The sequence below is a fragment of the Physeter macrocephalus genome, chromosome 12 (genome assembly GCF_002837175.3).
Source record: "Physeter macrocephalus isolate SW-GA chromosome 12, ASM283717v5, whole genome shotgun sequence".
Taxonomy (NCBI): Eukaryota; Metazoa; Chordata; class Mammalia; order Artiodactyla; family Physeteridae; genus Physeter; species Physeter macrocephalus.
In genome coordinates this window covers 9,960,399-9,972,772 of record NC_041225.1, presented here as the reverse complement: position 1 = coordinate 9,972,772, position 12,374 = coordinate 9,960,399, and the positions used below count along the sequence as shown (strand labels likewise).

At 46.6% G+C, this 12,374-nt stretch overlaps 2 protein-coding genes across 4 annotated transcripts in view; one reads left to right on the top strand and one right to left on the bottom strand.

The window, feature by feature from the left end:
* Positions 1-6,651, bottom strand: part of KCMF1 (potassium channel modulatory factor 1) — a 75,497-nt gene extending 68,846 nt beyond the window's left edge. The window contains exon 1 of one of the 2 annotated variants that reach the window (XM_024129789.3): positions 6,487-6,651. In XM_024129789.3, coding sequence (XP_023985557.1) covers positions 6,487-6,502 — 16 coding nt within the window. In that variant the 5' untranslated portion in view covers positions 6,503-6,651. Of the gene's footprint in view, positions 1-362; positions 473-6,486 lie in introns of those variants that run through there. The other variant, XM_028497176.2, reaches the window with a different exon arrangement.
* A 362-nt stretch (positions 6,652-7,013) lies between these two features.
* Positions 7,014-11,605, top strand: LOC112066516 (translation initiation factor IF-2-like). Of its 2 annotated transcripts, XM_055089059.1 has the most exons (3): positions 7,014-7,732; positions 10,892-11,027; positions 11,341-11,605. In XM_055089059.1, the coding sequence occupies exons 1-3, from the start codon at positions 7,172-7,174 to the stop codon at positions 11,451-11,453; spliced, it is 810 nt and encodes a 269-aa protein (XP_054945034.1). In that variant the 5' UTR covers positions 7,014-7,171; the 3' UTR covers positions 11,454-11,605. The 2 variants fall into 2 exon arrangements, with proteins under 2 accessions (XP_054945034.1, XP_028352965.1); XM_028497164.2 differs by lacking the exons at positions 10,892-11,027; positions 11,341-11,605 and adding an exon at positions 7,844-9,931.
* The last annotated feature ends 769 nt before the right edge of the window (positions 11,606-12,374 follow it).

Below are 12,374 nucleotides of genomic sequence, written 5' to 3'. Positions count from 1 at the left end.
ACAATCTCTTTCCCTCTTAACCAGTTCCCCCAGATAAAAACAGGAATGCATTGTCCAGTCTCACCATTTTTTAGACAAGTATTAACATCTCTAACAATCACCGGCAAATGTTCACTGGGCCTCCAAAGGCCAGACACTATGCTAGGTGGTAGGGTACAAAGGTAAGTGTAACACTATACCTACCCCTCAGGTAGTTTGTGGGGCAGGCAGACAAGTAAACAGCTGCAGCATAAAAAAATGCCTGGAGAATGAGGCAGGAGTGCCACTGGAGGAACTTAACTTTGCTGGGTGGGTGGGGAGGGTGACAGTCTTAAGGAACAAAAGGAACAAAAGTCAAAACCAAACATTATAGTTGAATATACCTGTGACTGTTCGAATGGTCAACTCATCAAGTTAGCACTCTAAAGTGGCGCTCTGAATGAAGATCCTCTGACTGTAGAAAAATTTGAAGTTCGTGACAGTGGCACTGAGTACTACCAAGAGAAGGAACACACAGACACACACTTCAGCAGAACATAATGTGCAAACCTAGTCAGTCATGATGTCAAGAGGCTTCACCCACTTACTGTCTGTCCCTCCAAGCTGAAGGTGACTTGATTGACCAACCCACTCCTGTGATTTCAGCTGTTTTTTTCTCACAGCAGTGATGGATTTGCAAGGATCCATCGATACTTTCTCCCTGATACCCCTTGTGGCTACTGGCAAAGTCTGCTGGACTGCTGGCTGGTACTGTGGCCCTGAAAAGATACACAGACCATGTACGTGAACTGGATAGACCCACACTCTGCTTGTCACTATTCAGAAAGACACAGCTAAAAACACTGAGTAACAAACATGTGGGAGGGCAGTGAGAAAGGCGGCAGGGATGGCACCCTGGAAGGTGCCTAATCAGGCAATTCATCTCTGGCTAGTTTCACAGGACAGTGAGTTTTCACCTCCTGGTATGCAGCTCTTAAGACATTTCATCGGCACAAGAGTTAGTTTTGTGTTTCTGACTCCCTGTGACTACAGATAATTTCCAAGCTTCAGGCCCACCCTAACTTTCCTCTGCCATCACCCTCCTGGCCTCTTGTCCTTACCATCCCCAAAACGTTCTCTCTGTTCTCTCTTTTCACCCAAAATACTCACTGCCTTCCCATGGAATGTAGGTAATTTGTTCCCTCAGGAAACTGTCTGCCTTATCCAATATCGCCAACATGAATCAGGACACAGATAATATATAAAAATTACCACATTTAAAAAATGCTCTGATCTGTATACCTCTTACAGACTCCTTCCTCAATTATAATGAATAGCTTAAGTGACAAAAAAAAGTATACCATATCATTTTAAGGAAATGAACAACATCATGGCTTCTAGCACAACACTAAAATTGACATGAAATTAAACTTTTATTAACAAAGATTTTAATTATGAACAGCACTCCTTTTAAATTTTATGAGTATGATGGGTATGAAACGTTTCCATATTCATGAATGTAGCCACACAGCAATATTTATAATGAAATTAAAAACACACTATTTTTAGGATAGCCCAACAATACCTTAATCTTCACTAAAAACAACTTTTGGAACCCCCAGTCTAAAAAAAACACCCAAACCTCAGCAAATATATATGGTAGATGTTATAAAGCTGATTTTTGAAAATTAAGTTATGACTCATAAGGGCATGGATTTCTTTTTTGAAATGTTGCAAGCGTAATAAGAAGGAATTTGTTTGGTAGTTTCACATCAGAAGCTTCCTAATTTTCCACTGTGAAAAAAGTTTTCAATCTTTAAGCAAGATTGCTGCTAATAAATTCTTAAAATTCTAAGACTAAAAGGAATTTCTACTGAATTAAATTTCTAATTTAAAATAAGAGAGGGAAGTTATATTTCGTCATATTTTAACTTTAACACAAATGTCAATATATGGGGAAAATGGGCTTCAAAATCAACTTTATACAAAACCATGAAATCAAAGACCCCAGAAATTAAAATATTTATGTTCTATCCTTTATTGAAAGTCAAGGTAAATGTAATTCATGATTTATTGAAATTTAAAGTCAAGTAAGAATGCCATAATCTTTTAACAGATCATTTAAGTAAAATAAGTTGTCTGACATGATGGCAAAGATCTTTTCAGTGGGAGTGAATCTACTTTGCCACAGGAAGGCAAGAGTCACCACATTAAAATCACATGCTAATTGCCAATCCTGGCTTTCCAGTCCCCAAATCCTGAAAACAAAATTATTGCAATTCACTACGGGATTGTCTGCATGTGCATTTTTAGCATCAGACAGCACTTTCAGAGAAGAAAAATCTACTAACAAAAGAGTTCTACAATTTCAAAAAAATGGTACAACTTTCAAAAACTAGAGTAATGGCCTACTTACTCTGTACATTACATTCTGAAAATAAACAGTATCAGATGCTTCTGAGAATAACACAGTATCATCACTTGTCCATTTATTCACTATCATTTTTACATATGAAAATCTTCAAAAAACTAGGGGAAATATAAATCAGGTAGAGATAGGAACTCTATTTGAAATCTCGAATAATTTTATCCAAAATCGAGAGTAGCCCACAAAAAAGCTGAGGCAGCACTCAAGAAAAAGGAGTTAGAAATCACCATAGATTCCCTCTCTGAAATTGGGCAAAATTAGTAAGAAAAAAGTTGGTAATTGTTTTGTCATCAATTTGTTTATCCCTTCGTATGTCTACTGGGCGGTAGAAGCTGTGCACACATGCACCTTCCCCACCAAACTTAAGGTGAGAAGCTGTGTCTTGTTCATTTATCCCCACATTCTTCGTAACTAACCCAGGGCCTTATACATAGTAGTGAATGAAAAAAGGTTGAATGATTTAAGGTAATAAATGTATTCCTATCCCCAGGTAATCAATTAGGCTCCAACTCATGCAAGAACACTCATAATTTCATTTTAGCTAATAAGCACTGAGTAATTTGATGTTTTTAAAAACATTTGCAAAGCTATTATATGGTTTTTAAGCTCTGCATAACACAGTTATACTTTAAATGTATTTAAAAGGAAAGTATGTAGAGAAACATTAAAAAATACTCTTACAAATGAAATAGAAAATGATTGGTTTCACTGTGTATAACATGGAACTAGATGGTGTTGGTATGTTGAACATAAAGTGACTAGGAACTGATGTTGTAAAATGTTTGTTAATGTGACAAGAACGTTACAAAGTGAATTAAAAGGCCCTGGAATTCTGGTTGGAAAAGTCACCTTGGGCAAGCAGGAGACAATGTAGAGTACCATCATCTCCACTCAGACAGTGTCTGGGAAGGTGGGTGGGCAGTCTGTTTCCCAGGCCTCAGGAACAATGACTTCTATCCCAAGTGACATGGTACTGCTGGAAACAGGTACAGAACTGGCTCAGTCCACGGACTGCTCCCCATTCCCCCAAGGAAACAACAGAACACCAAGCAGAGCGGGCCCTTTCAGGACTCCCAACAATTCCAGTTCTATCAACTCTCTAAAGCTCTACTCTAGAGTAAAAGTAGGCAAATTATATCCCGCAGGCCAAAATGGGCCAAATTCGGCCACCTCCTGTGTTTGAACAGCCTGCACGCTAAGAACAGCTTTTACAGTTTTAAATGGTAAAACAAAGAATCATATGTCATGACACATGAAAATTAAAATGAAATTCAACAGCAGTTCCATAAAGAAAGTTTTCACTGGAACATGGTTGTGCTCATTCATTACATGCTCTCTGCTTTTATACCACAACGGCAGAGTGGACAGAGACCTTATAGCTTGCCAAGACTATGATACTTACTACCTGGTCCTTTACAGAAAAAAGCATGCTGACCCCTGGACTAGGATATTTTTCTGTGCTTCTAGTTGCATCTCATTTCTCAGAGGTAGTCCATTGCTTCACCAAGTACAGACTCTAAGCTTGACAGATGTCCATCCTGGGGCTGTGTTGTCCAAAGTTACATGTTACACATAAAATAGTGCAACTCATTAGGATGGGCCCAAAGACAAAGTAACAAATTACATGCCCACAGAAGGCACTGAAAAGGAAGCACAATGCAAGCACAACAGTACAGGCAGCTCAGTTCAGATCTTTTCGCAGACTACTACACCCAGTCCTGGGTCATACTACTGAAAGGAAAACAACTACAGACAATTTGGAGGTGGACAGATGATTAAAAGAGCTCAAAAATCATACCACTAAAGAAACAGGATTACTTGGCCCAAAGAAGAAAGGGTAAGAAACAAACTATAATACCGAGGGTGTCAAACTCTACATTTGTTGATAGGCTAAATTTCTACTGATGAAAATAACTGGCAGCCTAAACTAAAATTCCACAAAACATATATCTAATGAATTAAATGTGATTCTTAATAAGACTGCCATGCCTGCCTTAGGCCATAAACCTGACCCTTAAAAAGTAATCACTTGTCAAATATTGTACTATAAATCTTCAACTGATATATTATAGGAATGCTCCTTTTTCAGAAACCTCTGGCATTATGTAAGTTACCAGAAAAGGTGTGCTATTCATGTGCTGAGGAGTTCAGTAATATTCAAGTAACTAAAAGGTAAATGTAAGTTTCATGACCACATGCCTTTCCACAGGACCAAACGGGGAAAACTGGGCTTAAATTACAGAATTTGTGTTACATTCAAGAATGTTCACGCTGTGGGATTTTAATTACTCTAAAAGATTACTGAGGGTAAAGGAATCTTCCCAGGACATCATTCAATCAGAATACTCAGTCTGGAACTACCTGGATATTTTCTTAAAGCAAAGAGAATAGGTCTCAAACACCCTCCTTCCGTTGCTATGATTCTGTAACTTTAACTCTCCTAGTTCTTATGAGTAAGAGAGCCTGCAGCCATTGCTCACTTTCGTTTTGTCTTGAAGGTGGTCAATATACACACGACTTAAGCCTAAGATAAACTTAAATATCCCAAATTAAAATTTTATTATAACTTTAATTACAACCTCTTCTAAATTACAAGATAGGAAATGTATTGCCGTTAAGTAGAAAAAAATGGGAAAATAGGCATAGCTTCTAAATATTTCTATGAGCCTATGTACCTTATTATTTCAAAATGTCCAACACTTGTACACAGTAAATGAAGAAAATATAGCCTATTTCCTATTAGTTTTCTGACTTCAAAATACAGAATCCTTGGACACAATATTTTCTTTGAGTCGATCTCAAATTACATTATAATTAGTAATGCTCTGAATATAATTTTGAACAATCTGAGTTTTTCAATCTTTAAATTCTAAGGCCTGTATTTCCATAAGAATACTCTTCTAACAGTGTGATGCACACACGAATGTGACTCACTAAACTTTCTCCACTCCTACATCACCTATACAGTATTTTAACATCCAGAGTACACAATATCTTCAAGCCACTTCTACAATCTTGCATTAACCTTACCAGGATAAACTTTTCGCCAAGTCTCGTAATACTTTTTATTTAAAGACCTGTGGTAGTGAAACAAAGAAAACACAACCCCCCTCCCCCTTTTCTAAACCATATGGCAGCAAATTGAAGTTAACTTATTTTTTTTTTACCAGATCAACGCCTATACCTCGGCTCTAAACATTTTTCTCTTTGTGCCCTGGGGCCGGGCTAGAGCTGTCTGCTGATTTGCAACTGTACCCCCATCATGTTTTTAAATCGCAAAACAAAGTCCAAAACGCTCCCTGACCACTAACAGACCTCACCACGGTCATTTACCAAAACCTGGTTTAGGGAGACATGCACGCCGGGCGAGGGGCCCACGGCCGGCCGGGAGCCAGTCCCCCTCCGACCGGGTGACCGAGCAGGGAGTTTGCTCGCCCGGCCGGGACGGATCCGCCCCGGGAACTTGGTTACCCGAGCTCAGGGCCGCGCCGAGGCCTAGCCGCGAGGCCGGGGCGGGCTCCAGGCGGCGGGGGCTTCCCGTTACCCGGCCGCAGAGCCTTCCCGCCCGCCCCGCGGTCGCCCGCAGGCAGGGGCACTCTCCGTAGTCTCCCGGCGACCGGACGCGCCCGCCAGGTCCCGGGCCGGCTCCTCGGTCTCCTGCCGCCGTCTGCGGCCCCGCTCGGCGGCCGCGCCGGGCCCTTCCGGGACGGCGGGAGCGCTAGGCCACGCCGGGGCCCAGCGGCTCCGGGGCCGGGCGGGCGGGCCGCAGCGTCCGGTATCAGTCCCGAGGGCCCGGCTCCCGCCGGTAACGGGCCCCGCCGCCTCCCCTCCCCCTCCCCCGCCCCATGACAGTGCAAACCCTCCAGCCTGCCCGGCCGCCCCGCCTCCGGCACCAGGCCCAGTTCAGGGCCGCGGCGGTGTCGGCGGCAGCGGCGGCGGCTGCGCCGCGGCTCTCCGCCCTCGCTCGCTCTCGAGCCCGGCGCCTCGGGCCCGGCTCGGGCTCGGCCCAAGTCTCCGCCGCTTCCCGGCAGCCCTCCGCGGCGCCCGGCCCGGGCGGGGTAGGCCGAGGCCCTGGCGGTGGGGGTGGGGGCTCCTCTCACCTTCATGTCGGGACATCCTAGTTCAGACGGTGGCGGCGCGGCCCCTCCCGGACTCCGGCTGCAGTGTCCCCCGCGGGGTCCCGGCGCTGCCCGCGCCGGCCGGCCGACTCCCACTCGACTCCCGGGCTCGGCCGCGGGGGCGGGGTGGGCAGCGGAGCGCTCCCGCGGCGGCGGCGGCTGCGGCGGGGAGGCGGCGCGGGGCGGGAATGGGGCCGGGCCTGGCCGGGGCTGAGCTCCTCCAGGAGGCGGGTCCGACGCCGCGGCTCCGCCGGCGCCCGCCGTGACTCGGTCACTCTCGGGCCCGCCGGCTCCGGGCGGCGGCGCCGCGCTCCGCAAATCCCGCTCCTCCCCTCCCCCGGCCCACCCCCCGCCCCTCTCCCCCGGCTCCCGGCCGCCACCTCCTCCTCCTCCTCTTCCTCCTCCTCCGCCTCCTTCCGCCGCCCGCACGCCGGCCCCGCCTTTCGCCCTTCCGCCGCCCGCACGTCGGCCCCGCCTTTCGCAGCCCGCGCCGGGCCCAGCAGCCCGGAGCCCCACGGCTGGAGGGCGCGGCGGGGGCGACGGGGCGGCGCGGCGGCGGCTCGGGACACGGCGTCTGCCCGCGCTCGTCGGCAGGCCGCGGTCGGGCTTCTGAGCCCGGCCTCGGCCTGGCCGCCGCCGCCGCGCAGCGCGTAGGGAGGAAGAGGAAATGCCCGGCCGCCGGCGCCAGCCGCTCGCCGGTATGACCGGCCCGCGTGGCTCGAGGGGCGCTCGGCCGCCCCCAGCCCCACCTGGGGCCTATCCAGGCCCGGGCCGTAGGCGTCCCGCCGCTGGGCCGGGCCAACCGCGACGGCGGGTGCTTCCCGGCAGCGAGCTGCGACCCCGGAAGGCTCCCCCCTTTCGGTGCATGGCTGCCGGGCCGACAGCGGGCAGCGCCCTGCGGCCCCCGACCCAGACGGGAGGCTGCGCCCCGGCTGGGGACATGTGTTTGTATTTCATTTTAAGCCAGCGGCCCCGAAGGGAAAGGCGGCTGGCCTCCGGGAGTCGTCCGGTGTTGCCCGGCAGGGTGACTCGCGGTCGGGAGGGCGTGGACGCGAGAGGCCAGCCGGGAGGCGGCCGGTCTTGGCTGCTGTGCCCCAAGGCCGGCTCCTCGGGAACCATCTACTTCGAAGACTCCGCTCCCGCCAGCCCGGGAGTCCGGCAGCACCCGCGCAAAGTTTGTTCCAGCACCTTGGCTCACCCTGAATACTCTTCTCTGAAAACTGTTGGGGTGTGTTTGTATGTGTGTGTGTTTCCTTTTTTTTTTCCTGTCCGTGAACTATTTTTCTGTTTTTATCTATCTTTTACATTTTTACCTTCTTCTTGTCAACTTTGTTTTCAGGCCTTAATTAGTTCATCAGATATTTATACAGCCCCTTACTACGTGTCAATTGGTAGCGTGGTTTGGTGGAAAGAGATCGCACTTTGGAGTCAAGACATCTGCCGTGGATTCTGGTTCTGACATCCTCTGTGTAACCTTGGGCATTTACCCTTTTATATTTGAATTTTTTTTTCTCCATAAACTATAAGTGTGTCCCTAGGCTAAGTCTACTGAAATTGGATTCTAAAGTACTGCTTGCTTTGGGATTACTCTTTTTCCTTTCCACCATTACTAGCTGTGTGACCTGGAGCAAATGACTTGGCCTCCTTGTGCCTTGACTTTCCCATCTTTAAAGTGAGCGCGATTACACATGATAATAACAATAATAATAACAACAGGTGTTTGGAGGATTAAGAGCTAAAGTGTATATAAAATATCCAGCACCAGCACGGGACACAGTAAAAACACAGTTTGTTACCATATTTCATTAAATCTGATTTCAAGACGCTTCTCGATTTGAAAGGGATTTTAAAAAGCTCATCTTAAAGTCAAGGAACCAAGTATTAGGTCACTCAGCTCTACCCAGGGGCTGTATTTGGTAGTAACTAATGATGAACTAGTTACCAGTCAAACTAAGGTTTAAACAAACTGGGGTTTAAATGAGAACTTTGTGACCAGAAATACTTGCAGTGCATGTATGGAGCTTTTGCCTAAATTCAGTCCAGCACAGCTGTTGAAGAAAGAGGTTCGTCTAGGCCGTGAGGGGGCTTGGTGGGATAGAGAAAATAGGGCTTCCAACAAGGCTAATATCTACTGAGTGCTTACCTTGTGCCAGTGTCTTTCTAAGCATTGTACAGTATTGTGTGTGTGATCCCCGGTACCAAACTCGTAGGACCCTCATTCTTGGGCTGTAAAAGTGAAGACAACAACACCCCATAGTCTTTTTTTTGTTTTTTTAAAATTTATTTATTATCTATTTTTAGCCGCGTTGTGTCTTCATTGCTGTGCGCGGTCTTTTCTCTAATTGCAGAGAGCGGGGTCTACTCTTTGCCGTGCTTGGGCTTCTCGTTGCGGCGGCCTCCCCCGCTGTGGAGCACGGGCTCTAGGCGCGGGGGCCCCAGCAGTTGTGGCTCGCGGGCTCCAGAGCGCAGGCTCAGTAGTTATAGCGCACAGGCTTAGTTGCTCCACCGCATGTGGGATCTTCCCGGACCAGGGCTCGAACCCCTGTCCCCTGCATTGGCAGGCGGATTCTCAACCTCTGTGCCACCAGGGAAGCCCCCACCCCCATCGTCTTGTGATGAGTAAATGGTGTCTGTAAGTAATAAGTTATAGAGGTTAGGGCATTATCAATAATATAGTGAGATAAAATGCTGGAGCAGGTAGGAGAGCTGACAAATACTGCCGAACTCCAGGAAGGAATAAGAGTTAGTTTCTCTTGGTTTGGGGAAATGTTAGCTAATCCTGTTAAGGAGAGCATACAGATAACTGTCTAAACCTGAAGGGAATATCAGATCTTTGACAGTTACATTATTGTTTTCAATCAGGCAAAAGTAAGAAAATGAAGACGCTAACTTGAAAAATGTATTTTTTCCTATTTGAATAAGAGTAAACAGGAATATTATGGTTTTTCAGGGTTTTCATGACTAGATGAAACATTTCCTCAATTCAACTAGAGATCAGGCCCTTCAATTAAAAAAACCTGCTTGCTGTCCTGCGTCTAGGAGACTGCATTTCCCAAAAAAGGATTAATGTAAACGCTCATACCAAATTGTTCATCAAATGATTTTTGGTCTTGGGACTTCCCTGGTGGTCCAGTGGTTAAGAATCCGCCTTCCAATGCAGAGGACTTGGGTTCGATCCCTCGTCAGAGAACTAAGATCCCACATGCCGCAGGGCAGCTAAGCCCGCGCGTCGCAGCTACTGAGCCTGCGCGCCCTGGAGCCCGTGCTGCAACAAAAAGATCCCGCGTGCTGCAACTAAGGCCCAGTGCTGCCAAATAAATAAATAAATGTTAAAAAAAATGATTTTTGTTCTCCAGAAATGCTTCTTCCATTCCTTTCCTTTGCCTGCACTTCCTTGAGTTCTTCTGTGTCCTTGCCTTGCCAACCCAAATCCATACAATGGCCCAATTATGTACCTTAAAACAAGCTAATGCTCATAAACATTGGTGACATCAGAATAAGGTCTGTAGTCTAGTTAATTGCACTAATGTCAGTTTCCTGGTTTGATATTTTTCTATAGTTTTGTAAGATATTACCATGGGGGGCAGCGGGGAGTGTACATGGGCTCTCTCTGCAACTTCTTGTGAGTGTATAATTATTTTATAAAGTAAAAACTTACGGAGTTCCCTGGTGGCCTAGTGGTTAGGATTCCAGGCTTTCACTGCTGTGGCCCAGGTTCAATCCCTGGTTGGGGAACTGAGAGCCCGCAAGCTGCTCGCGCGGCCAAAAGTAGAAAGAAAAAAGAAAAAGTAAAAACTTAAACCGTAGGAACAGAAATCAGATTAATAGTGACCTGCAGCTGAGAGGGTGGGGGGATGGGGATTGACTACAGAGAACTTACTGAGGTGATGAGAATACTGTCTTGATTGTGTTGTGTTTACTGTATACCTTTGTCACAACTTATAGATCTGTAAACCTAAAAGATTACATTTTACTTCTGTGTAAATTGTACCTCACTAAACCTAACTTTGAAAAAGAAAAGCAAGCTCTTGTCACCTCAGCCTCCTGTGAGCTAGAGGGTGAAGTTTAACTTCTCATATAAGGCCCGACATTCTTTTCCAGCATAAGGACTTTTCCTTATGCCAGTGTACCCTGTGCTAGTGTACCCTGTGCTCTGCCAGTGTACCCTGCCAGTGTACCCTGTGCTATCTTGTACTATATTGATTCCTGCCTCTGGGCCTTTGCACGTGTGCTTCCCTCTGCTTAAAGGGAGGACAAGAAATTCAAGCCTAAATTCAAATTCCTTGTGCTCTGTTAAGCCGCCTTTGCCCCTCAGGCACACCAGTAAGTTCCCTGTGCTCACTTATGCTGTGCATAATTTTTAATTAGTTTTCATCTTGTTTCTTAGCTAAACTCCTCCAAGACAGACAATCACATGATTCGTTTCTGTCTCTGGGATCCAGTAGTGTGGTTTAAAGCTGGAAGAAAACTTAAAGTAACTGTTCTCAAAGGGTTGTCCAGGGTCCTCAAGACCCTTTCAGAGGGTGAGTTGCTTGGGTTTTCTTATATACTTGAAACAGCACATCTCAATAGATAGAAGGCAGAAGCAGCTAAGAGAATCCAGCTGTCTTCAGTTAAGCCGAACAGGTACTATTTGCAAGGATGTAAAACAGTGTCACACTTCCAAATATTTTTTATTTTGAAAAATTACTTTAAAAAATATTTGTATTTCTAGGAAATGGGTTATGTTAAAAGATTTTCTAGGAAATGGGTTATGTTAAGATTTTAATTTTAATTAAAAATCAATAGGGGACTTCCCTGGCAGCCCAGTGGTTAAGAATCTGCCTGCCAATGCAGGGGACACGGTCCGATCCCTGGTCTGGGAAGATCCCACATGCTGCAGAGCAACTAAGCCCGTGCACCACAACTACCGAGCCTGTGCTCTAGAGCCCGCAAGCCACAACTGCTGAGCCCACGTGCCACAGCTACTGAAGCCTGCACGCCTAGAGCCTGTGCTCCACAAGAGAAGCCACCACAAGGAGAAGCCCGTGCACTCCAACGAAGAGTAGCCCCCCCGCTCTTCACAACTAAAGAAAGCCCGCACGCAGCAACAAAGACCCAATGCAGCCAAAAAAATAAATAAATAAAATAAATTTATTTTTAAAAAACTCAATAGGTATAATACACATTTAAAAAAAAGTTCTTTGGAGTCTTCAGTAATTTTTAAGAGCATAAAGGGATCCCGAGACCAAAAAGTTTGAGAATCTCTGCCTTAGAGACTGTTACAACCCCTTCATTGCACAAATAAGAAATCATAGTAATGTTGACATTTAAGTAGTGCTCTGCTACAGGTAGAGCTTGTGATAAGCACTTTTCTTGTGGGTGCTATTATAGCTTCGTTTTACTCGTAAGGCAAGAGAGGCACAGAGAAGTTAATTGACTTGGCTGCATACCTAGTCGCTGGTAGAGCCAGGATTTGAGCCCCCGTGTGTTTCAGAGGCCCTGCTGCTAATCACCCTTTTCTGCCACCTCCCTAGAGCCCTGAAAAGGGTCAGAAAGGCTCATGCTATTGGGTACCTCACCGCTCTGTGCTCTCCACCGACCTCACTGTCACTAGGCAAGAGTCACGGAGGCCTCCAACTTTCCAGTTCTCATTTCAAATTCTGCCACCCTGAGTATTTTCAAGCACAGCCTTGCCATGCCTTGGTTTCTAACAATCTAACCGCGGGCACCTGCACTTCAACCACCCATTCCCCTCTACTGACCACACCCAGAGCTCTAATATACGACTTCCTGTTTTTTTTTGTTTTTTTTTTTGTGGTATGCGGGCCTCCCTCTGCTGTGGCCTCTCCCGTTGCGGAGCACAGGCTCCGGACGCGCAGGCCTAGCGG